At 51.1% G+C, this 24,981-nt stretch overlaps 1 protein-coding gene and 2 non-coding genes across 3 annotated transcripts; 1 reads left to right on the top strand and 2 right to left on the bottom strand.

Annotated features, from left to right (window-relative positions):
- Nucleotides 1-8,828: 8,828 nt before the first annotated feature.
- On the bottom strand, nucleotides 8,829-9,794 carry LOC142014033 (mas-related G-protein coupled receptor member H-like). The gene has a single exon (XM_074996036.1). The coding sequence runs from the start codon at nucleotides 9,792-9,794 to the stop codon at nucleotides 8,829-8,831; it is 966 nt and encodes a 321-aa protein (XP_074852137.1).
- Nucleotides 9,795-21,613: 11,819 nt separating this feature from the next.
- On the top strand, nucleotides 21,614-21,696 carry TRNAL-UAA (transfer RNA leucine (anticodon UAA)). Its single transcript has one exon. It is a non-coding gene; the product is annotated as a tRNA-Leu (tRNA).
- Nucleotides 21,697-23,282: 1,586 nt separating this feature from the next.
- TRNAV-UAC (transfer RNA valine (anticodon UAC)) lies at nucleotides 23,283-23,355 on the bottom strand. Its single transcript has one exon. It is a non-coding gene; the product is annotated as a tRNA-Val (tRNA).
- Nucleotides 23,356-24,981: the final 1,626 nt, after the last annotated feature.

Genomic DNA, 24,981 nt, shown 5'->3' with positions numbered 1-24,981 from the left:
GCTCTGGTACTATGGCTCCCTGGACAGAGCTGTGTCTCCCATAAAGAGTCAAAGCTCTGTGCTGTTCCTGGAGGAAGTAGGCACGCCTGCAGCAGAGGCAGGGAACAAGAGTCTGGGGGGAGTCCCTTTAAGGGAGCATCTTGCTGAGGCCCCCAGAAGGCTCTGGTGACCTATAGCCCTGTCTGACAGGGTACTGGCTGGCCGTTTTGCTGGTAGAGCAGCTGGCAGTCCAGCCACTCTCTGTCAACAGAGCAGAGCAAAAGAGCAATTCACTTTGGTGTCTGGATGTGCTCTGTTGACAGAAGTTTTGACAGAAAATACCTTCCAGCAAAAACTTGACAAATCACTCTAATCTAGACATAGCCCTACTGTTAGGCACCCACCAGCTCCCCTTGGCCTGAGTTGATTTGCAGTCTCAAGGTCTTTAACACCCCCTGGTGTATTTTCTTCACCACTTTATGCTTAGCTGCACACCATCCACTCATAATCAAATATTGTGTTCCATTATGCCTTTATTTCAATCACAATGGCTACATCTACACTAGAACACTACGTCGAAGTAGCCTATTTCGACGTAAGAACATCAAAATAGGCTAGTTCAACGCGTATCATCTACACGTCCTCCAGGGCTGGTGCCATTGACGTTCAACATTGAAGTAGCAACGGAGAACATTGAAAGGAGCCGCCCCAGAAGGAAATGAGGAGCATCCACACACACAAGCACTCCCCATCGAAATAAGGGGCCAGCAAAGCCCCAAGCTGCTCCCTTAAAGGGCCCCTCCCAGACACACACGGCCTGCCCAACACGGGATCCACAGAGCCAACAACCCGTTGCAGACCCTGTGCACGCAGCATGGACCCCCAGCTGCAGCAGCAGCCAGAAGCCCTGGGCTAAGGGTTGCTGCACACAGTGACCATAGAGCCCCGCAGGGGCTGGACAGAGCATCTCTCAACCCCTCAGCTGATGGCTGCCATGGAGGACTCTGCTATTTCAACATAGTGGGACGCGGATCGTCTACACATGCCCTACTTCGACATCAAATGTTGATGTAGGGTGTTATTCCCATCTTCGGATAGAAATAGCGATTTCGATGTCTCACTACCTAGCGTCGATTTCAACGCTGAAATAGCTCACGGTGCGTGTAGACGCGATGCATACTATTTCGACTTTGTGCCAGCTACTTCAAAGTAGCCGGATAGTGTAGATGCACCCAATATCTTTAATTTACTTAACAACATATCTTACCTTGACTTTAAACAAATCTGTAACCCATCATTTCATTTTGTCCTTTCCGGTTTGGCCCAATCTTACATGAATGTCATATGCAGTCAGGTACCTGCAAGATAAATAGTGTTCCACTTAACCCATTCCATCCTCCATGCCCTAGCTTGTAGTTTCATTTATAATGTTATGATTTGTTATTCACATGGCATAACCAATCATAAAGCACAGAAATAACCTTAAGCAGCTATAAAATAGCTTATGCGTGCTCTTAAGCATAGTTCCACTGTACAAGCGGTTTAACTTCTGTCCGCTAGAAACTCTAAATTCTCTTTCACAGCATTACTTTGTACAAAGCTTCATGGAATTCCAGACAATATACTAACAGTTCCTTAGCATAACCAGGAAGAATGCTTAGAGCTTTTAGGTCTATGTGCTTATATTGTCCAGACCTCCAACCTTATGAGCATTCTGGAGTTACAATTCACTTCTTCAGGGACAGGCAGAAGTGGAAGCAAACATGCAGATTTTGCAAAAGATTCTCCAAATCAATCACTCCTTACTTTACCTAACACAAGAAATATACAGAGCTAGACAAAGCAAGAACACACCTATGCCCATTTCCTGGTCTCAATTTCCTCATCACTCTGGAGGATGCTTTGGATTTAGACCAGAATCCTTTGGGACTTCTGAGACACTGCCTTGTGTAAATGGCTTTTTCTCTGAATCAGGGAGTCTCTCTTCTTCCCCTGCAATCAGTTCCTTCCACTCTCTGCCCACCAAAAGGGTCAGTAACAGACTCCTCTTTTATAAACTTTCTGACCCAGGGGAGGCAAAGGTGCTTAAATTTGACCTTTTGACCTCTATATATGGTCCAAGTGCTGATGATACTTTTTAAAATCACTAACAGTCCAACTTGCAACAGCTTCATTTGGCTGCCAGAAACCATTCTTCACTGCTGGTGGACATAGGCAATTTAAGCAGCTACTTTCTGCAGTGGGGCCCAGGAAGCAGGGGGTGAGGTGTAGAGTAAGTGGCTGTGGTTTGGGGAGTGCAGGGCTGAGGGCTCCAGGGATGGGGAGGCACCAGGGATGAAGGGGAGTGGAGGATGGGGGTTCCAGAACCCCCCAGTGGCAGGGAGGGTGTTCCAACGCCTCCCAGAGGGGATTGGGGATCCAGGAATGAAGCAGGAGCTGCCTCCTTGAGGTGTGGGAGGCCGGGAAACAAGGCAGCCGACCCATGGAGGGGCTCCCTGGCAGCAGGAGTTGCCTGCCCTAAGAGTAGGCACCAGGGAACAAGGCAGTCACCCCATTGTGGAGTTCACTGGCAGTGGGGTGTCACATGACTGGATTTTTATATTGGGTCTGGAAGCCATTTTAATGCCCAGTGTGGTTATTGGTCCCAAATATTGTGCTAAGGGGGGCCGTGTGATGTGTCTAAGGAAAGCTAATGATGCCCTGAATCTGTGTACGCTGCTTATATGTCCGTATAATGCTTGTATGTAAAGTTATAGATTTTAGCTCTGCAGCTGGATTAGAAATGTTTCAGTGCTAAGGTTCACAATGGGAGGTAGGTCTCCACCCCAGCCAGAAAAATTAACTGAGCAAAGGCCCAGAGGACCAACACCCATTTTGTGGTGGTGGGTTTTTCCTTCTGGGGCTGCAGCGAATGGAAACTCACCCCAGAGATCCACTGGCTCAGGTGGTAAGCCGAGACCTATGGCAGAAGAATGGAATTTTCCCTCTGCATATGAAAAACTGTAAGATGGGCCCTGGCAGGTACTTTCTTTGTTCTTCAGTCCTCATGAGTTAAGCCTGTCTGGACTGGGGCCCATCCCTCAAAGGGATGTTGTGGACTTGGCGGTGCCCATCTTGGGTCGTTTGTCTTGTGGTCTTTGAGGGTCCGTGTTCCAGCATGTGGGCCCCAGCAGGATGGATCTCCGCCAATAATTGAATCTATGTAACCGGAAATGAATGCTCAGAGACTTTCAAGAATCAGAAAACAACACTGCTGGCCTGATCTGTAGTTATGACTGATGCATGGTACAGTATTGCTATAACAGTTCTTCTCTCTAACCCTGTTCTTTCTTTTTCATTAATAAACCCTTTTGCGTGGTGATTTGGGTAACATCCAAGTATATATTGACCAGGAACTGGGGCTGGGCCCTTTAGGGCCTGGAAGAATCTGTGTGGGCTGGTACAGCCGCTGAGAAGTCTGTGGGTTTGCTCGTGTGGATTCTGGCTGGCCAGAAAGGCTGACAGAGGTGCTGTTGTGGCTGGTGGGATTTGCCTTTGTGAGAGGGAAATCCCAGCCTGGGGCTGTTAGTAGTCTGGATTTTAAGCAAAGGTACTCTGAATTGATTTCTCTAGCTGTGCCCAGAAACCCCATCCTATCACACTGGGGCTGCCACCGTGGAGTGTGGGGAATGGGGCAGCTGCCCACAGAGGAGTTCCCCTGCAGCAGGAGTTACTACCACAAGGCACAGACCTCCAGGAACAGACAGCTACCCAGTGGAGGAGCTCCCTGGAAGGAGAGGCGGCCGCCCCAAGGAAGAGGAGCCCCGCAAAATACAGGACAATTTGCCTATTTTCTTAAAAAACTTGGGACACCAGTGAGACAGTTTAAATATGGGGCTGTCCTGGGAAAAACAGGACGGATGGTCACGGCACTGTTACACTGTCGCCTCGTATGATCATCATAGGAAAAATTTCCAAGTAATATTCTGGTACCGGCTGCAGAGCGTTCCCCCGCCAGCCCCCGTGCAGCATCTTCCAGCAGTACCCATCAGAGAAATGTCTTCCCCATGCTGGGCAGGCTGGGACATGCCTATCGCCATATCAGGCGGGCTCATGAGCCCTGGGCGGTTTGATAATATCATGCTACAGCAGGGCTTGGTGCATTGCTTCTGACCTCCCAAACGTAAAGGAGATGGCTTCTGAAGAGACAAAGCCTCATGGGATAGATAGTTTAGAAAGCCAGATTTAGGCTTGGGCTGTTCTAGACCTTATAGTCAACTGCAGACATGTGATTCTCGCTACGGCAGGTGGAGGAGGACGGGAGCATTTCTGCTGAGGACCGCCCTTATTCCTCATGAGAGCAGGCATTTGGGGGGGCAACTGCAGGACCCCCCCCCAAGAGACTGATTTCACACATCTTTAATATATGCGCAAAATTGAACTCTGGGCGATCAACCCTTCGACCCGGTAAGTGTAGGTGTACCCTAATTATTTAAAGGGACACGGTCACTGTTCCTGCTAACATTTTCCCATTCATGGGCAGAATAAATTTTATTATGTGCACCATGGCATACGTGGATGCGCACCACCAGTAGAAAAACATGCGCCTGGCTGGGGCCACTCTGCTGGCTGTGGACACTCCGCTAATTGATTGGGTGGCACTTGAATCTCTCCCGATGGCCACTCAAGTGCTCAGCTTACAGGGCACACTGGACTTGGTGCATGGAGGCTGTGGCCTGACTGTGTTAGCTGCATGGAACGGAGCTCTTTATTGATGGTACAGATTAAGTCATTTCTGTGACTCCTTCGTGTGACTCTCCCATGAGTCATCAGCAGGGCCGGAACCTTTAGGCCCATCCTCCAGGCCTCAGCCACTGCAATTAATGGAGTGACTGCTACCAGTAGTAGGTTATTGCCCTCTCTGTGGCCCAGCAGCTGAGGGGGATGAAACAGGCACTCTAGTGTGTTTCGGTGCTGTTGGCCAGCAGAGGGGACTGGTGAGACTCAGGAATGGAGCTGTTCCATTTAAGCCTCGGGCTGGAGTGTGCCCCAGAGGGCACAGATTTACCTGACTCTGTCCTCTCTGCCTTGCCTAGGTCATGGTCTCCCCACCAGCTTCTTACTCTCCTAGATTCTTCATACCATTTTCCTCTTCCCACTAATCTCAGTCTCCCCCAACCTGAGCAACTCCTCTACGCTTATACTTTTGCCTCACCTGTTCCTGTTATTTCTCCACCTCACCCTGGTCTTATTTTCCTTACCTACCCGGTTGCAGGCTCCCTGTCTAAATGTACATCCTTCTCTCACATGTCCTAGGCTTAGCTCCTCATTCCCTTGGGTTGAGTCTGACTCCTTTATCCTCCTCCTGGCTGCCTGCAGGCTGCTGGGAGCATTGAGTTAGCCAGATGCAGAGTGAGACAGTCTCCCTGCTCCCCGTACTGCAGCAGCTGGGAGGAACAAGAACAGGGAAGGTCCTGGTTGGTCCCTGACAGTATCGGGATGGAGTGTGCCCATTCACTGTGTAGGCTGGGGGCTTGTGCAGTCCAGTTACCTGCAGGAGATGGGCAGGGACAGAACATTTGCAAATTGAGATTTTTAATATGTTCATAATCAGTTTTCCCTCTAATTTTTTTTTCACCTGTGGGCAGAATAAATGTTGTTATATGCACCAAAGCACGTGCAGTGTGCACCACCCATAGGAAGGCAGGCTGCCTACTGTGGGAGGTTGTGGGCACTCTACTAATCAGCCAAGCGGCACCTGAATCGCTCCAGGGCAGCCACCCCAGCGCTCAGCTTACAGGGAACCCTGTTCATAACCTAGCTAAATGCAGGTGATTTTTTGCGGAACCACTCCAAGCACATCCCTGACACCAGAGAAACGTCCCTTCCCCTGCCTCTGCCAGCAACATACGTCTCTGCTCCCAGGCATGAGAGTTGTGACAAAATGGAGCCGGGAACTTTTTTAACTGGAGAGAACAAATGCATTTTCCCCGATCTCAGACTCGGAAACGGCCAGACTGGTTTTGCTGGAATTCATATGCAACGCCCTGGTTATCACCTCTGCTTTACTCCTGGAAGTAAACAACTATGGAATGATCGTGGGGGTTAAACTCCACCCCAAGGTAGCAGTTTATCAGGCAGTTGTCCTGCATGTCCTACTGTATGGCTCAGAGTCAAGGACAATATATCGCCGCCATATTTTGAAACTCGATCAGTTCCATATACACCATCTGAGGAAGATCGCCCAGGTGAATTGGTGGGACAAAATGCTTAACACAGAGGTTCTTCAGCTGTGTGGTGTCATGGGCATGGAAGCAATGCTTAGGAAGAGACAGTTCCGCTGGATTGGTCGTGTTATGAGGATGGATGATACACGGATACCGAAGAAGGTTTTCTGTGGTCAGCTGGCTCTCGGAAAGCGCTCTATCAGTGGACAGTATAAGCACTATAACCTCATCTGAAAGGCCAATGTGAAGTCATGTGGCGTATCTGCCAATGATCCAGAAAGTCTAGTTCAGGACAGATTGTCCTGGCAGCAGGCCACTGTATGGGCCCTTAACTGCTTTGAGAGTCAGCGTATCCAGGCACTGCAGGAAAAGTGTAGGATTCAAAAAAAAAGTACAAAGTCCACAGCTGGCGTTTTTTTTAGGTGGCGTCTGTAATGGGCTCTGCCGATATAGGATTGGTTTAGTTGCTCACCAGCAGCATCTCAGAAGATAAGATCCGTCGTCCGACATCTCAGCCCAGTCCATGCACGGCGGTCCTGGCTGTGCACCTCAGCAGAACCTCCTTGTGTTTGTGACAATGTTTATAAAATCCAGCAAACCTGCCCATTCCCCAGGGGCTGCTTGTGGGAGGCTGTCATGCCCTGCCACCTCACTGGCACCAGATGTGTCCCATTGTCGATCAGTGTCACCCTCTGCCAGAGAGTCTGCGCTATGGCACACCCTGCAATAGCAGAAAAGCTTGCCATTCCTCATACAGTACGGTCAAACCCCACACAATTTCTCTGCACCGTTAGGCCACATCTATAGTGCAACACTTAGAGCAGCACGTTTATAAAGGTGCTGCTCTGGTGCTGCGAGATCATGTTGACCAGGGGATGGGAATTTGTGTAGGATTGTTCTGGGTAATGAATCGCCAATTTGATCTAAGAATCTTTAGGTTCATCCTTCACCACTGACCATAACTACGAGGAGCTATAAGAGCTTTTAGCTGCAAGTAGGTCACAGGACCTTCAGCAACTGCATGAGCACTGCAAAGGATGTAATAGTAGCACAGAATTTATTACACTTAATCATGGAGTTTACAATTAAATATTTCAAGCGGTTACTTCAGGCTGCACCTACCTCTTAGCAGTCAGGGGGAGGGATAGCTCAGTGGCTTGAGTATAAGCCAGCAAAGCCCTGGGTTGCAAGCTCAATCCTCAAAGGGGACCATTTAGGGATGTGGAGTAAATAGGTTTTAAAAAAAGGGGATGGTGCTTGGTCCTGCCAAGAGAACAGGGGACTAGACTCATTGACCTCTGGAGGTCCCATCTAGTTCTGTAAGATGTGTATCACCATTTATTACATTAGTACATAAAGCCAAATCCAAGTACGAATACACCTAGACTACCACCATACTTACACCACCTCCTGATGGACTTGAGGCCCTGAAGGCCCAGTCTTACTCCGTTGGTGGTGAGAGGCAAGATGTTATTAGAGCAGAGGGAACCTTAGAGATCTATAGAAAGACTAGTACTAGTAGAAAGGGGAAAAGAACAGAACTGAATGGACCAGCCCTGAACCACTGTTGGCCATGGGGGCCATAACATCTTGGCACCACATAAGACCAAAAAAGAATGCCATTTACTAACAAAACTAAAGTCTAGGAACGCCGTATCTACATCTGTCTTGAACTGTCCAGATGCCCTCACCTACCTAGCCTGAGCTAATGTTTGTCAGAGTATGACCCCTGTTGGCCTCTTGCAACACAGTAGAAGGAAATAGCAAATAATACATAATATAGGCTTGGGCTACAAGAATAAGATATCTAATACAGGCTAACATATTCTTATAGGCTATAAGTACCCATAGAGACACTCTACATGGTTAGAGCAAGAAACCAGGGGCAGGAAAATCCATTTGCAGCCCAGTATTCAATTAACCAAATTGCTTGTAAATGGTTAAACCCAAAGATGGTCCTGTGTTGTCAAGCAGCCAGATGAGCCAATGGGAAGAAAAAGAGGGATTTTTTGAATGGAAGCAGCTATCTGCTGGGTGAGTTCTTTGTGTGGCTGGAGGAGAGATACAGAGCTGGCTTACGTCTGAAACCAGATTGCAACCAGGCAGTGTTCATTAGGTGAGTTTAAATGTGACTTGTCGATGGTTGGGTCATACTATTGCCACTGGAATAAAGGGAAATGATTCAAATAGCGGCTGGGATCAGCTGAAGCCCATAGCTACGTGGAACAGTCCTCTTCCTTTCATGGAAGAGTCTCTGCATAAGGGATCGGGCTGGGGTATAGGTTACAGAAGGGGATTCCTGCATTTGAGCTACTATTACTCCCCCTCCCCACCACACACCCACCGTTTCTCCTAGCCACTAAAGCTTAAGACAGCCTGTTTACAGGGCAAGTGGGGGACCCATTCCTGTTCCCACTCTAGCTACTAGGATGTTCTGAACAGATTCCAGGAGGAGCAGGGTTGGGTGCTCTTCACAACTGCACAGAATCCTGGGGATCCACTTGAGAGAAGTGTGCTCCCAGTAGGGGAGGGGGAGAATTAGCAAGTGGCCCACCCACAGCCTTTCCCTTTCTAAGTCCTTTGATTCCAGGCTTTGGGGTCCATTCCCAGAAGAAGGTCTCCCAGGCTGGCTGCTGTAGGGATTTAAATGGCTGTCTCCATCGGGTCTGTGCTGGGGGCATCTCCGTTTTCTCTGCAATCGGTCTTCTCTTCAAAAATCCTCTGGAGCGCGACCTTGACAGAGCCACAGATTTGCCGTTTCCTGTAGCTCCCGACTAGCAAGTAAATAAACGGGTTAACGCTGCTGCTGGCACTGGCCAGCAGGTGAAATATGTCTTCATAAGTGAATATTCTATAGTAAAAGAGGAAGAGCTGGACACTATGAGGGAGAGTGAAGAGGAAGAAGAAGAGGACGGTGAGCAGGATAATGATGTAGAGCTTTCCTGGCTGGTGTCGCTGGGAGGTGCATCGGACCTTGATGGTGAGGGTCAGACTGGACACAACCATGATGGGGGTGAATATCATGATGTTCACAACGAACATGGGCAGCAGGAATGTGCCACAGCTTTCGTGCAAGAGAACAACGCAAAAAACACCCACTGGGCAGCAGAGCAGGAAGGAGAGAGCCCAGAGCAGGGCGCAGATAATGGCAGACAAGTGCCTTGGGCGGCGGCATCGGTGCCAGAAGGGGTAGAGGACGGACACGCACCGCTCGGTGCTGATGGCCGTCAGGAGGTACAGGCTGGTGCTGTACGTCAGCAGATCCAGCATGGCACCGCTAAACAAAAGGAAAAGAAAACCAACAGGGATGCACCAGTCATATTTCACCATATGAGCTGTGAGGTAGACAGCTGAGCAGAGGAGGAAGATGAAGTCCGTGACAGCCAGGTTGAGGATGTAGACAGTGAAGGGGTTCCTCTTAATGCGGCAGCTGAGGAACCAGAGCGCCGTCCCGTTCCCCACCATCCCCAGCAGGCAGAGGAGCAGAGTGATGCTGGAGATAGCCACTGAAGGTGCATCTAAAACTATGCATCCAGTGTCATTATGCTCATCACTGTAATCCCAGCCGAAGTCTGCTGGGGGCAGGGACTCTGTGCTCAGCTCGGCCATCCTGAGAGCGCTGCTGCAGGGTGCTGGGCTCTCACACACCTGTTAGCAGAGAGCAGACAGGGAATCAGTGACTGACCCCTCGCCAGCGCTGTGTCTCGCTGATCATCCTGGCCCTTCCCCAGCCTCGTGGCCTGGAGCAGCCAGTTCCCAATGAGAGGACTGAGACATTTACTGAGAGATGATGGCTTTAGGGGATGCTGGGGACAGAGAGACACAGAGAGAGGCCAATGGGCGGGCAGAGAATTAAACCCACGGGGAGAGCTGGACAGACAGACCAGGACAGAGACACAGAAATGGGATGGGATGTTGGCTGGCAACGTATGGCTGGGGAACAGCACCAGGGATGGGGATGGTGAAAGGGAATAATCCCGTCTAATGATGCCAAAGAACACTGAATCCATCCAGCAGTCCCTTACCTGCCCTCTTCCCTGGGGCTTGAGCCCGGTGTTTACAGGAGCCAGGCTAGGTCAGGTCCACTTCAGAATCTGTGTCTCATGGTCGCTAACTGCCATTCTCCAGATAGGATCTTCTTGGGAAAGTTTTCCAAGCAATAATCAGTTATCCAGGTGTGGAGACTGTCCCTGCCATGGTCTGTGGTGCATCTGACAACCAGCATCAGTGTAGGAAGAGAGTGTTGGGTCCACACTTGAGGGTGGGACGTAGAAACCACAGCATCCAGAGGGCTTATTAGCATGGGGTGGATTAATAACATCCGTTCTGCACGTTGGCCCTGCTCTCCTAAGTGTGGAGGAAATGGCCAGCCCGAGATTAAATCAGAGAAGACTGATAATGAAGAATGTCGTTATGGTGCACAGAAGTACAGGATGGGCAGGGTCAAAAATTTCCTGTCACTTGTTTTTTGTTGAGATATTAGTTGTTTCAGTCTTTCTTTTTGGTCAAAAAGTGTCCAGTTTTGTAGCATTTGGGGATTTTTGTCAGGAAGCTTAATGCCCTTACTGGAAATATTTGAGGTATAAACTGCTATTTTTTTCTCTGTGGTGCCTCACAGGAGTTGTTGTTTGAGCTACCTTATGTGGCCGTTTTCTCTGGACCAGGCTTTCCTGCCAAACCACATCTCTCACTTCATCCATACTATGGCTACCTACCTCCTTGTACCAAGAGGACAGACTGTGGTGCAGCATGGGAGATGTACTCTGCCCAGGCAGCCCAGGCTCTAGAGCAGGTGTGTCCAACCTGCAGCCTGCGGGCCACATGCAGCCCTGGACAGCTAGTAATGTGGCCCCACAAGATCGTAAACTTTTTACATTATTATGTGGTTTATATACATTAACTATATTATATATTTTGTATGTGGCCCAAGACTATCTTCACTCAATGTGGCCCAGGCAAGCCAAAAGGTTGGACACCCATGCTCTAGAGGAAAATGGGAACGAAAGCCACCTGAACTATATCTCCCACAAGCAACGATGGTGAAGTTTCAGAACTGAAATAGTTTGGGTTTGGCTTTTTTTTTTTTTTCCCCCACATAAAGCTTGAATTGTTCCCTGGAAAAAATAGCAAGAACAATTATTGATTTACCAAATCACTTGGGTGAAAAATCCTCCTACTTTAACCAGCTCTAGTGTCGGATTCTGTTGTATTATCTCAGAATTCACGCCAACGAGAGACTCGGTAACAGCAAATTACCTCTTCAGCAACTTTGTGGAAGTGCTCAACACACTGGAGGGGGTCAGGACAAGCACTGTCCGTTCAGGCACAGACAGGACCCCCTCAGTGATGGGCAAGGAAGCTGGAGTTCTGACAAAACTGAAGACCAAACTGCAAACTATTAACCATAAGCAGTGATTTGTGATCGATTTTCGTATCTCTGTAGTAAAAGGCTGAGATGGAATCTTGTGGTGGATAAACAACGATTCTGTAGCACTTTAAGGACAAACAATTTTATTTATTAGCTTTCGTGGGTGAGACCCACTTCATCAGATTCGGGAATTATATGGAGAGGGCATTTTAAGGAAGATTTTCTTGCTTGATTTCTTTGGCAGAGCTCAAGCCCCTCCAATGTCATTTCTTCCCCCATTTCCTCTCATGGGCTACATCCACACTGGAGAGTTTTGTCGACAAAACTGGGATTTTTGTAGACAAACTCGCAGTGCGTCTACACACAAACTGCATTTTGCCGACAGAAACTGCTGACAAAAACGCTGCGTAGATGCTCCGGGGGGCCCTTTTGTGGACAGAGAGGAGCGAAAGATCAATCCGCTTTTATGTGTAGACAGAATCCGTCGATGGAAGCTTTGTTGGAACATCTCTTCTCACAGTGACTTCTGTAGACAGATGCTTCCAGTGTAAACGTAGCCATAGGATCCCCTGTCTGAGAGGCTCTCGAGTCTGGCATCCCTGCCATAGGCTCAGTCGCCAAAGGCCTTTCCTTCACCAGGAGGTTCCATGGTGGGGTGATTAACCTATCTACCTTACATCATCAGCCTACTGGGTTCCAGCCCTACTAGAGCCCCCTGGAGTTATGTTTCAATGGCCATTTTAAACCTGGATCAGAGCTACTACATCAGTTGACAAGGGTGGTCAGTGTCTGTGTCACACTCCCAAATCCCAAGGGAGGGAACAGTCTCTTCCAGTGAAACAAAACCAGCCCCTAAAAATTGCCATTGTGAGGCTGCTGGATTTTATAAATGTTGTCACTCAACCCCACGACCTCCTGCATGGAAAGCAGACGCATCCACCACGGCATTCCATTTGCTTTCAGACATTTCTTTTTTAATTTCAGAGCAAACCAGTCCAGCCCTTTCTAAGAATGAGGTGAGGGGACAAGACACGATTTAGCCCATGTCAAAAAAAGTTCTTAAAACCATTGCATGGTAATGTTCTACCACCCTTATGCTTTGAAGCACAGACTTGAAATCTGGCCTGGAAGATGGGTTGCCCTGGTGTCAGGGAAGTGTCTTTCAGTGGTCCTGTGAAAATCACCTACATATAGCCAAATTATGAGCTGTTTAAAAAAAAAAAGCTCAATTTGCACATTCCCCTTTCAGCTCCTACAGCTTTTCTTCTACTGATGGTCCTCATACGGCATGCCAACCTACTCCTGCTAGCGTTTATGGTGTTATCTCAGGGGGCAGAGATCAGTGTAGTGTAGCTAATGGTTCCAACTTCTGATTGTGCTGATAGTTGCAGGAACGAGACACATCCTACTTGTAGACTCATAGAACACTAGGACTGGAAGGGACCTTGAGAGGTCATCAAGCCCAGTCCCCTGCAATAAGAACCAAGCCCTGACCATCCCTGGCAGGTGTCTATCTAATCTGCTCTTAAATATCTCCAGTGATGGAGATTCCACAACCTTCCTAGGCAATTTATTCCAGTGTTTAACCACCCTGACAATTAGGAAGTTCTTCCTAATGTCCAACTTAAACCTCTCTTGCCACAGTTTAAGGCCATTGCTTCTTGTGCTATCCTCAGAGGCCAAGGATAATAATTTTTCTGCCTCCTCCTGGTAACCCTCTTTGAGGTACTTACAAACCACTATCATGTTGCCTTCTCAGTTTTCTCCTTTCTAAACTAAACAAGCCCAGTTCTTACTTAAGTTTCTTCATTAACTGTTCCTACGAGTGAGTGGTAACTCCCCCTCCCCGCCCCCCAGCCACATAAACCCTGGATTCTGTTTTTCCTATTCATTTCCATCTGACGAAGTGGTTTTTCCCCATGAAAGCTCATGAGCTAATAAATGTGTTAGTCTCTAAGGAGTCACAGGACTGCTTGTTATTTATGTGGGAGTCTGTATGATGGCACCTGATTGAAACATCACAGAAGTAAGTTAACTGGAAAAATCAGAGGGAAATGGAGTAATTAAGAAGGTGCTAATTTCCATGCTCGTTAGCATTGATGTTACAGCCTCCATAGAGCAGAAGCCCTTACATGACGAATGTTGCTTGGTATCTGTCCCATTAGGTCTAATCTTGGGGAAGCCATTTCCTTTCTGTTCAGGGGCTCGGAAGCAATGAGCAGAGCCCCGTTAACTGCCTGATGTTATCAAACCACCCAGTGCTCACGAGACCGCGTGACGCTATGAACTGCGACTCTGGCTCAGTCCAGCTTTGGAAAGAGAACCCTCTGCCAAGACCCAGTGGGGAGTGAGGGTTGGACTGGGCAGCATCTGGATAACAAATAATTCCTCTGAAAACAGGGCCGGTCCTAGCCAATTGGTGGCCCTGGGCAAATTTCAGCAGCCCCTTGAAAATAACAGCCCCCACAGGAGCCCCGAGCCCAGCGCTCTGTTCCAGCTCTGCACCCAGCAGCTGGCCCAGTCCTGGGGCGCACAGTGGGGGGGGTGCCTAGGAGCAGAGCACAGCTGGGGCCGGCCTGGAGGGGAATGCCCACCTGGGAGCACGGGCGATGTGGCGTGGGCCGCCCAGGAGCACAGGCAACGCAGCGGGGCTGGCTCAAGAACTGAGTGCCTGCTTGGGAACGCGCGGCGCAGGGGGAAGCTAGCTGCCGAGGCATCAGCCGAGCCCAACACGCCAGACCCGCTTTTTGGTGGCCCCTTGAGAGCGGCAGCCCAGGCGACTGCCTGGCTTACCAGCCCCTAAGACCAGCACAGCTGAAGAAAGACTCCACAGAGTTAGTGATTGAGAGAGCCAGAGATTCATTTGAACATTTGGCTCCAGCCCTGGGGGCTCTGTCTCTCTGTCTGTGTCTGTCCAGGCTGGTCCCCACTCCTCAGCCTTTGTCCATGGCTCTCTCTCAACCCTCCTGGGCATTAGCTCAGGGTGGTCCTCACCCTCATTCACTGGGATACGTTCCAGGCCAAAGCCCTCTGTTCGACTAGGCCCTTGCGTTGTCTACTGACTGTATGGTTCTATGAGTCCATGCAGCTGGGCAGGGGCTGAATGAGCTGTGAAATGCAGTGCTGGGGATGACCAAGTCACCGGTTCTCTGCCAACAGGTGCATGTGGGAGAGGCTGGCAGGGAGAGACCAGAACCTGGTAGGGGAGGTGAACACAGCCTGGATTACGTAGGGTAGGCGTGGGGCAGCCAGGCAGTGGGAGGTTCCATGTGCTGGCCCTGTCCTGCATGCCAGCTCCACACAGGGGGCCGCCCTTTCAGATTTTGCTGAGGGGTGCGTGCCATAATGGGGCAGTGGGGGGGGAGATGAGACCATAGGGGTGCACACTGAAGACAGCAGCTTAAGCGGTGTTACTGAGCAGGCTCAGAACAAGTCAAGCGACAAGAAGTCCCATGGCGCCTCATAGACGAATGGATATTTTGGAGCATCAGTTTTCGTGGGCAAAGACCCGCTTCGGCAGACGCAGTCTGCCGAAGCGGGTCTTTGCCCACGAAAGCTGATGCTCCAAAATACCCGTTTGTCTATAAGGTGCCTCGGGACTTCGTCTTGTTTTTGATAACACAGGCTAACTTGGCTACCTCTCTGATACAAGTCAAGCAGAAACTCGAGGGAGGCGGGGCACTGACCTCGTCCCCCGCAGTCACCTCTTTCCAGGGCCTACTCTAGTTTTTGGCAAGTCACTTAGCAATTAGCTGGCAGGAGCCCTGTGTCTCATTCCCCAGTAAAAGGAAGAAAATGAAATTTCAGCTCCACTGAGCTCTAACCCTAACACGTTCTGACACCTTGTGGCCAGTCGCTGCAGGGACACCGGTGGGTTCCCATGTTATTCTGACGCTGTCGCGAATTCTGCGGAGAGAGAGAGAGAGAGAGAGACGCGTGTACATTCAGGGCTCCTGGACTCTACCTCAGCTCTGGAAGGGAGTGGAGTCTAGTCCAAAGGAGACATGTGGGGGTGTACAGGGGACTGTACATCAGACAAAGCGGGTCCTCGCCCACGAAAGCTGATGCTCCAAAATATCTGTTAGTCTAGACGGTGCCACGGAACTTCTCGCTGTTGTGGGAGTGGTGTGGCATTTGCATGTGAAACGGTGGGTGGGAGCAGCGCTGGGGTGGGCAGGGGCATGGTGGGGTGGAGCTTGGGCTGAGCAGTGTGGGAGGGGAGGGGCATGGGCAGGGAAGGGAAAGGGTGGGGCAAGGGCTGGGCAGGGATGGGAGGGGGCAGGTCAGCTCCTGGAATCCCCTCACTGGTGGCCTCTGGTCCAGTGGGTTACAGCAGGGGGCAGATACCTTTGGGCTCTGTATAAGAACATCAGAACAGGTGTACTGGGTCAGACCAAAGGTCCATCTACCTCAGCATCCTGTCTTCCAAGGGCTCGAGAAGGCATGAACAGAAAAGGCAACTGTCAAATCACACCCACACACCCACACGCGCGTTGCCTAGGGACACCATCCCTACCCATCCTGGCTAGTAGCCACTCACGGACCTACTCGTCTTGAGCTTATTTTGTTCTTTGTGGAATCATGTTCTAGTTTGGACCTTTCCACCATTCCCAGGCAGCGTCCCACAGGTTCACCGTGAAGAAACATTTGGTTTGTTTTAAGTCTGCTGCCCATAAATTTCATGAGTGAGTTTCATGGGTGAGTTACTTGTATTGTAACAAAACAAACCAGCAGTCATGGAACACGTTAAAGACTAACAAAATAATTTATTAGGTGATGAGCTTTCATGGGATGGACCCACGAAAGCTCATCACCTAATAAATTATTCTGTTAGGCTGCGTCTACACTAGCCCCAAACTTCGAAACGGCCGTGTAAATGGCCATTTCGAAGTTTACTAATGAAGTGCTGAAATACATATTCAGTGCCTCATTAGCATGCGGGCGGCTACAGCACTTCGAAATTGACGCGGCTCACTGCCGCGCGGCTCGTCCCAACGGGGCTCCTTTTCGAAAGGACCCCACCTACTTCGAAGTCCCCTTATTCCTGTGAGCCTTTTTAATCTTTCCTCATATGGAAGCTGTTCTATACCCCTAATCATTTCTGTTGTCCTTTCTGCACCTTCTCCAGATCTAATATATCTTTATTTTGAGATGGGATGACCATATCTGCATTCAGTATTCAGTATGTCAAGACTTTATATAGTGGTAATATATTTTCCATCATATTATCTATTCCTTTCCTAATGCTTCTCAATAGCTGTTAGCTTTTAGGATTGTGACCGCACAATGAGCAGATGGTTTTTAGGTAACTATCCACTGTGATTCCAAGGTCTCTTTCTTGAGTGCTAAGAGCTATTTTAGCCTCCCAATTATCTTGCAAGTATGGTTGGGATTATAGTTTTTCCAGGTGCATCACTTTGCATTTATCAACTTGGTATTCCACCCACCCTTGTGTTCCCCAGTCAACCAGTTTTGTGAGCTTCTGGTGTCACTCATTGCTGTCAGCTTTGGACTTAACTATTTTTAGTAACTGTGTATCACCTGCAAATTTTGCTGCCTCGCTATACCCCATTTCAAGAACTTTTATGAGACATTTAAACAGCTGTGGTCCAAATGCAAATCCTAGCAGCACGCCACTAGTCCCTACTCCTTTCCCCCTATCTTCAAAGGGGAGTGCCCCACAGTGTTTTCATGATGATCTAAGTCCATCACTTTCTTCATGGACAAGCCTTTTGTTATCTTAATCACCCTGCCTCTTGTCCCCTATTATGCCTCCTTTACTTACACTACATTGATGATACTTTCATCAGTTGGACCCATGGTAAGGAGACGCTTGAAGACTTCCACAGGAATTTCAACCATTTGCACCCCACCGCCATTCTCAGCCTTGGCCATTCCACAGGAGCAATCCATTTCCTGGACGCCACAGTACAAATCAATACCACTCGATGCAGGAAACCCACTGACTGATACTCTTACCTACATGCCTCCAGCTTCCATCCAGGACACACCACTTTACCCATTGCCAGGACGTTAACACCGCTGGGACTGGGGCTCTGTGGCTTGGGATTCGACTCTGTTCATCAGTCGTCTGCTGACACCTCATCACTTTGTTACTCACTGAGCAGCACCACACCCATGAGGGTGTTTCTATGGCTGGGAAGACCGAGAAAAGAGTTAATGAAACCTTCATTTACCCGTTCCCCGTGGCAGCAACCTTGACTGGCCAGCCCATGCTGCAGGAAGGGCTGGACAGGGCCCTGCCCTGGTAGCATTGTCTGGTCGGGTTGGCAAACATTCCACTGGCATAAAACCAAACACTCTTGCCACACCCTCTGCCCTGCCCCTTTTCATAGGCTCCACCCCCACTCACTCCATTCCGCCACCCTCAGTGCCTCAGTCTCCCCACCCTCACTCACTTTCCTTGGCTGACTCAGGCTGCTGGGAAGTGGGAGCAGGTCAGAGCTCTGGGGTGCAGCCAGAAGTGAGGAGTTCAGGGTGCAGAAGGGGGGTCTGGGCTGGGGGGTGGGTTGGGATATCAGAGGCATCCAGGTTGATCCAGGCGCAGGTGCAAGCTCTGAGGTGGGGCAGGAGCTTCTGGGTTCTGCTGTCCTACCATTGCTCTGCATGGTGCTCTGCCAGTGACTCCCTGTGTGGCCTTGGTAAAGTCACCTGAGTGCTCAGTGCCTCCGTTTCTTCCCCCTCTGTACAGTGGGAAGAATAGCCCAAAAAGAGGTTTCCGGTGAGTGGCTTACCTATGGGACAGGCTTAATGGTCTATGCTAAGAGCAGGAATGGTGGGTTTGGGGTGCAGCAGGAGGCTCCCAGCTGGGAGGTGGAGCCAAGGGGTTTGGAGTACGGGAAGTGGCTCGGGGCAGAGGCATGGAGTTGGGGGGCGGGGCACTGACTCTGGGCTGGGTGTTTGGGTTCCAGGGCGTGGCAGACCTGAGGGATTCAAGGTGTGGGAGGGGATCAGGGATGGTGCAGGGGGTTGAAGTGTGGGAGGGGCTGAGGGCTCTGACTGGGGATGTGGGCTCAGTCTGGAGGTGAGGGGTTTGGGTGCGGCAGGGGGCTCTGGGCTGGGTTTGAAGGGGGGTATTGGAGTTGGGGTAGGGGGGTCAGAGCATGGGGGGGTGGTCAGGGCTCTGGTTGGGCATCCAGGCTTTGAGGCGAGGTTTTGGGTTGCGTGAGGGGGCTGGGGCAGGGGTGTAGGTTCTCAGCCAAAGGGAGCTGGGGGTGCAGCACATAGGCGCCTCTGTGCACATAGAAGCGGAGGACAGGGGCCTGCCACTAGGGTGCTAAATTCTTTCTTGAATCCCACCACCACTTTTGCTTCCTCTGCACAACGGTGGGAATAAGTGCTGGGAAAAGGAGCCCATTGGGGCCACGAGCTGAAGCCTAGGGGGAAATTACTGGAAGGCTTTGTAAATCTTAGGAAAACCTCTTGTTTGGGGGGAGGGGCTGTAGTTCAGGGTCCCCTTATTCAAATCACCTCAAATTGGGAGCATTCACCCACCCCTGGCTCCCTGGTGAGCCGTAAAGTTTCAAGGAAATCCAATTAACCAGGTGGGTTTTAAGAGCATTGAGCAGAGCTAGAAACAGAAAGCAGTTCTAGCCTCTGGTGGCAAAAACGCAGCTCCTTCCTCATTAGGCTTTTACAGAATATTGTACTGCGCCGGCAGGGTCTGAATAGGGTGAGGTAACGCCAACTCGAAACATTCATAAATTGCAAGTCGGGCCCCAAGAACTCCTGGGATTGCTTTCAATCCAGAGTAAAAACTGCCAAGCTTCTATTGGGTTCTTTTATGGGTGTTCTGGGTTCGGAGCCTTTTGGGTTCACATTTTCCAGCTTTTCTTCCTACAACCCCAAAGACTGACAACTCCCTTTTTCAGTTCTCAAAGGAAAGGGAAGACTCTCATGATTCCAGGCGCTGGGGGGATGGTTGGACTACTGAGTTTTGCTGATAAAATCCCCGCCTTGTTCATGAAACCAGTGAAACGTCCACACACAAAATGCAATTTGAACAGGACTTACCAACAGCACTTGGGCAGGCAGCGTTCCACCTCTCAGCATGAAGCATAACCCTGGTGTTGAGGGAGTCTGTTGACAAACAAGCTGCCTGGATGCACTGGGAAGGCCTCCTCTAGGCACAGAGGGCACCCAGAACAATGGGTCCCCCTTTCTGCTGTGCTAGAGGGTGCCTGTTTTGTCTTCTGTGTGCGGCCTTATAACTACCCAAAGCAAGACTTAAACCTGGGACCTCAGTGCTGGTAGCACTGCAGCATGAGCTGCCAGCTTAGGCTCCAGAGGACACTTATTTTTTCTCTGTGAAGTGGTTGAGGTAACTCTACAGGGGACAGTTAACCACACAGTTAACCACACATGATGGACCCACATCTGTGCCTCATTAGCCTCTTTGCCCTGGTACCTGAGAGAGGGCAGCTGGTCTCTATAAAAATCCAAGGGTTGCCAGGGCAGAGGGAGAGAACTAGACTCTAGCAGGTTGCAAAGGGTGAAAGGAGAGTTTGAGACCCAGGGATGACTACGCTGCAGCCAAGTAGGTCTGGGAGTGGCTGGCTCAAAGCAGAGAACCACTGTGGATTTTATTGTGGGATTTGTGAGGTTTGTTTGAAATTTAAATATTAATAAATCCAGACCCTAAGGAGTGATGTTTTCACAGAAAGAAGCCCCTATGTGAAGTCTGAAGAGCCCAGGAAAAAGGGAAACTGAGATTGAATGTCATAGAGCTACCTCTGGCCATGAGGAGGTGGGTGGAAGCTGACCAACCTTTTACAGCTGCAAGGAATATACAAAATCCCATTCCCCTGAATGCAGTAGGAATCAAATAATGAGAGGCTGTGTCATTTCTTAACAGGTCCCTGCCTCTTTCGCAGCAGCACGTAGCATAAAAAGTCTCTCCTAGCTTTGCTCGGGGCCCTGTTGTGATATTATATTCCATATTCTTTATGAAAATATGCTTGTTATTCATAAGGCATAGCTGAGATACTTCATGGGAAGATGCCTCATGTAAGGTGTCACTGGGGAGGTTATGATTATTCTGTTTGTATGCATGTGTCGTTTTTATATTTGAAGTTTGGAATATTGATCTGTGGATCTCTATTTCATATTTGCTGCTTTGGGTTACTTCCGAAACTTCAGGGGATACGATGGAAAAGCCAAACAAGGCTACTGCAATGAACTGTGAATAAGGTTGGCTTGCACACACTCCATGCTGCTACTGACTCAGAGATGTGGAGCTACCACAGAACTCAAGCGAGTTGGTCACCTGATACGAACCGGCATCTTGGGCTTCTAAACTTTTCTCTTTGGAAGTGGGGAGTCAAGCAAAGGGTTCCCACTTTCCACACACCCTATCCAAGGTGGGGAAGGAAAACAATGATTGTCTTCGGTGTGCGTCACCTGGCCTTCCCCGCCCCCCAAAGAGATACTTGAAAACCTTCAGAAGAAAGGCACTGAGGGATGGGGTGGGGAGAACTGCAGGACTCAGGCTAAAAAGATATCTGGCCTGTGAAGTATTCTACTTGAAACAATATGTAGGGCAGGGGCTGGCAAGATATGGCCCATTAGCAGGCTACTGTCTGCCAAGCCTTCTAATACAGCCCACGGCAGGCCCCTGTGGCTGCAGAGGTGGGAGAGCTTGAGCGCTGTCCCTGCCTACAGCAAAATCTCTCAGTGCTACTACTCAAGAGTCTGGCTAAAAGGAGACCAGGAATAGTCCTATTCAAGCCATGGGCCTCTGTTAGAGTAGGCCTTGAACACAGAGTGCCTGTATATAAAGCAGCCGGGCATACTGCTATACTATGCAAGCAGTTAATAGGGAAAAGGCCCTCAGGGTTCTATGTAAAAGTGATCCTTGCATCTGTGATCCCTGCAAAGTACAGCTAAGAAGAAGGAGATGGTGCTCGGAGAGGCAGGCGTGGAGCTAAAAGGTATGAGGGTGGGAACAGGAAGTACCTGCACCTGCTAAAAACATAAAACCTTGTCATGTAAATGCTTCTGGAAACCAACTCATTAGGGCATAAATACCCTTTTGCTACTCACCAGAATGGCTGAGTGGTTAAGGCGTTGGACTTAAGATCCAATGGGCGTATGCCCACGTGGGTTCAAACCCCACTTCTGGTAAGATTGATTTTTCCCCTCAACAATCTCCATTTGATGACAGGAATAAAAGCCAGTTTCTTTCCAGAGTGCTTTACCTCATGAAAATAAGACTGACTGCACTTGACATTCAGCTGTGGAACTGAACAACAAGAAAGTGTTTTAACTGAGGCCTCTCCCTAGCTCCCATGATCTGGTCTAAGTTACCTCACACAGCACATGAAGAACCCAAAGTCCTTCATCACAAGGTGCCGGGGTTAGTGTCTGGGTGAACTCTATATGGCTGAGCCCCATTAGTCCTGAGGGGCTTACATGGTTCCTTTTGATGGGGGACAGAGCTAATATTTTAACCTGAGTGATGTGTGCAGGGAAGCTCCACAAAGGGAATGAGGCATTTTAACGCAGGGTCAGTGGCTCTGCTGCCCGTGCCAGCTAAGAGCAGGTACCCAGAAAGAATTTTGGATTATAAACTAATTTGCTTTGTAGCTAATTGCCTCATCCTCTGAATTGCCCCTAAAAGAGGGTGTCACCTACTTAACTGGGGAGCATGCAGCACAGGGTGGCTGGCACCGTGAATCAAATAACGGTCCTAGAGGGGACAGGAATGCTCCTTTGGAGAGCTCAAGGAAAAACCAGAACAGTGCACGCTAGTGGGATACGTACAGGACTTGGGACAGCTAAAGGAATTTGTGGGCAGCAGCTAGGTTCAAACACCTGCTTCTGTTATACATAAAGCTTTTAGGTAGAATTTACTTTGTGTCTTGTATGTTTTCACCCCAGGTTTGGGACTGCTGCTGTGGGGGAAATGAACAGGCAGACATGGGTATAAAATATATCAGCTATGCCTGTGGGAAAACACCTCTGAGACTCCCTGGCTGGCTCAGTGGGTAGACTTCGCAGCTGCAGCATAGGGTTCAAGTCCCTGCTTGGTTACTGTTATTAAATGCATTTTTCCCTCTCCTGATCCCCAAATGTACTAAACCCCTCTCCATCCCATTCCAGCATCTCCAGTGACTCTTATCTCCCTGTCATTGGGAAAGCACCAGCCAGATGCTGGGGTAACAGCTGAGTTAAGCATCTTCTCTGCACAGCTCCTTCCTTGTGTACCCCATGAACAGGGCCCATCTGAGGACCCTGTGGGACTATGGTGGAGGTTGGCGTGCTGGACTGATCTCCCTGGGTGTACAGAAGCTGCAGACAGTAGGTGGCTCCTGGAAAAGGCCAGGGCCAAGTGACCCTTAATCACCTACTCCAGCCACTCTGGCCCCCTGGTACAGAAGGGAGACTCCTCTCAGGCCCCTGCCCCAGGCAGTTACTCTCATCCTCCAGGAAAGAGGGTCTCCTCCACTCAGTGAGGGAAGACACCAACTCTGGCAACAACGGTCTCCTCCCTCTGATCACCCCCAGGAACTGGGGAGGAGGATTCTGCTGATACCTTCTGCCTGGCTTGTGGGAAGAGGTATTGCCCAAACTCTTCAGGGAGAGGACCTGTGCCCTGTTGTATCAGACAAATGGGGGGCTCAATGCAGTACAAACAGCAGCACAAGGGCCACTGGCAGCTTTTCTACTGCTGTGAAGTAAAATCAGCTTTAAATTGCAGCTGCCCCAAATGGTTCCACTGGGGCTCGAACCCAGGACCTTCTGCGTGTAAAGCAGACGTGATAACCACTACACTATGAAACCACCTGACAAAAAGCAACTCCTCCTCCAACTTCCAGCAGTCAAGGGGTTACAACGCCGCCTGAAAGGAACACAAAGCAGGGGCAGAGGGGCTCGGAGGCTGCCTCGCCCAGTGCTCAGGGAGCCTGGCTGCAGGAAGCCACAGCTACCCCATGCCGATCCCTTCATCTGCTGGGCGCCTCCCCAGAAGGATGCGAAGCCCCTGCCTGGGTGGGGCCGAGAAAGAGGCGCCAGGAAGGACCCTAGAGCTCTGGTGTAGGGACGTCCGGGGAAACGCTCCCCTGGGGCGCGGCTGCAAGTGGGGCCACTTATAGATTGACCTAATGGCTGAATAACGGGGAGCTAATCGCCGCCCCCGCCAGCACACGTGGCCGGGGCCTCTCACGCAGAGGACAGCCCGGCCACGGCCTCCATGTCACAGAAGGGACCGAGCTACAGGGACACCATAGTCCTCGCCCGCCCTCACCTGGCTGCCCAGAGCCTGGGGGCACCCGGGGGTAGATGGGGCGCAGGGTCTGGCTGCGGGGCTGGGCAAAGGAGGGAGTCGGGGTGAGGGCTGCGGGGTACCGGGGGCGGCTGGTAGGCTGGGACGTTAGCTGGGGGTGCGGCGGCAGAGGGGGGCGTGCACGTGGGAGGCCTGCCAGGGAAGTGGGGGGCCGGGGAGCTGAGAAGCCGGGTGGGGCGGCCCGTGCGGAGGACAAGTCCAGAGGCTGGCGCCTGTCCGAGCCCTACACGTGGCCTGCGACGGCGGGGCGGGGCGGGGCGATCCCGGCAGCGGCCTCTGGCGGCCGTGCCCGGTCCGGGACCCGCCAGCGGGAACCAGCGCTGCCGACCCCGCCTCCCCCGCGCCGCCGGAGGCGAGCCCCGCTGGCCCGTAGGTCCCCGCCGGCTTCCCCTGCCCGTGCAGCGAGGCCTGTTCTGTGCGCGCCCCGGCGCAGCCGCCGGCGGCCACGTCCCGCAGCCGGGCCGCTGGGCTGGAGGGACCCTCGTGCCCCCGCAGCTGGTGCGGGAGAGCTCGGCTGTAGCCCTGCTCGGCGGGGGCCCGCGGAAAGGGGGAGGCGGGCGGCTCCTTCCCCGCCTCCAACACCCTGGTAGCCCGCGGAGCTCCGCCCTGCCACGGCGGGGAGGGGAGTCGCCCCCGTCCCTGCCGGCGTGGAGCGCACATCGGGGGCCAGGGCTCCTCGCCCTTCCGAAGAGAAGCACCGACGGGCCCTTTGTCCCCCAGCTCCGGCCACAGCGGAGCGGGCGGGGGGGGGGACCTGGGGCAAGGCCCAGCCGTGCCTCAGTTTCCCCATCACTAGAGTAGGGCTAACCCCCTGCTCTGCTCTGCCCCGCCCCGGGGCCAGCAGGCGGCCTTATGGCTGGAGGCAGCTTCGCCCCTCACCTTTCAGGGCGGGGGAGGCTGCAGCATCCTGCCTGGAGGAGCTGCAGGAGGAGGAAGCGGGCTCTTACCTTGCACCGGCCCTTGGTGTGGCGGGAAGGATCCGTCCCTCAGCTGGTGATGCACCAGAGGCGGGGGGGGGGGCAGTCCTGGCCCTGCCCCCTCTCGGGGTCAGTTTATGCTGGTGCTTGCCCTTGCCCATCCCCTCCTGGCACTGCTGCTGCTCCCACCTCACTCCACGGACTGAA

The sequence above is a fragment of the Carettochelys insculpta genome, chromosome 6 (assembly GCF_033958435.1).
Source record: "Carettochelys insculpta isolate YL-2023 chromosome 6, ASM3395843v1, whole genome shotgun sequence".
In the NCBI taxonomy this organism is placed as follows: domain Eukaryota; kingdom Metazoa; phylum Chordata; order Testudines; family Carettochelyidae; genus Carettochelys; species Carettochelys insculpta.
The sequence above is the reverse complement of the archived record's forward strand: the minus strand, read 5'-3'. Positions and strand labels throughout refer to the sequence as shown.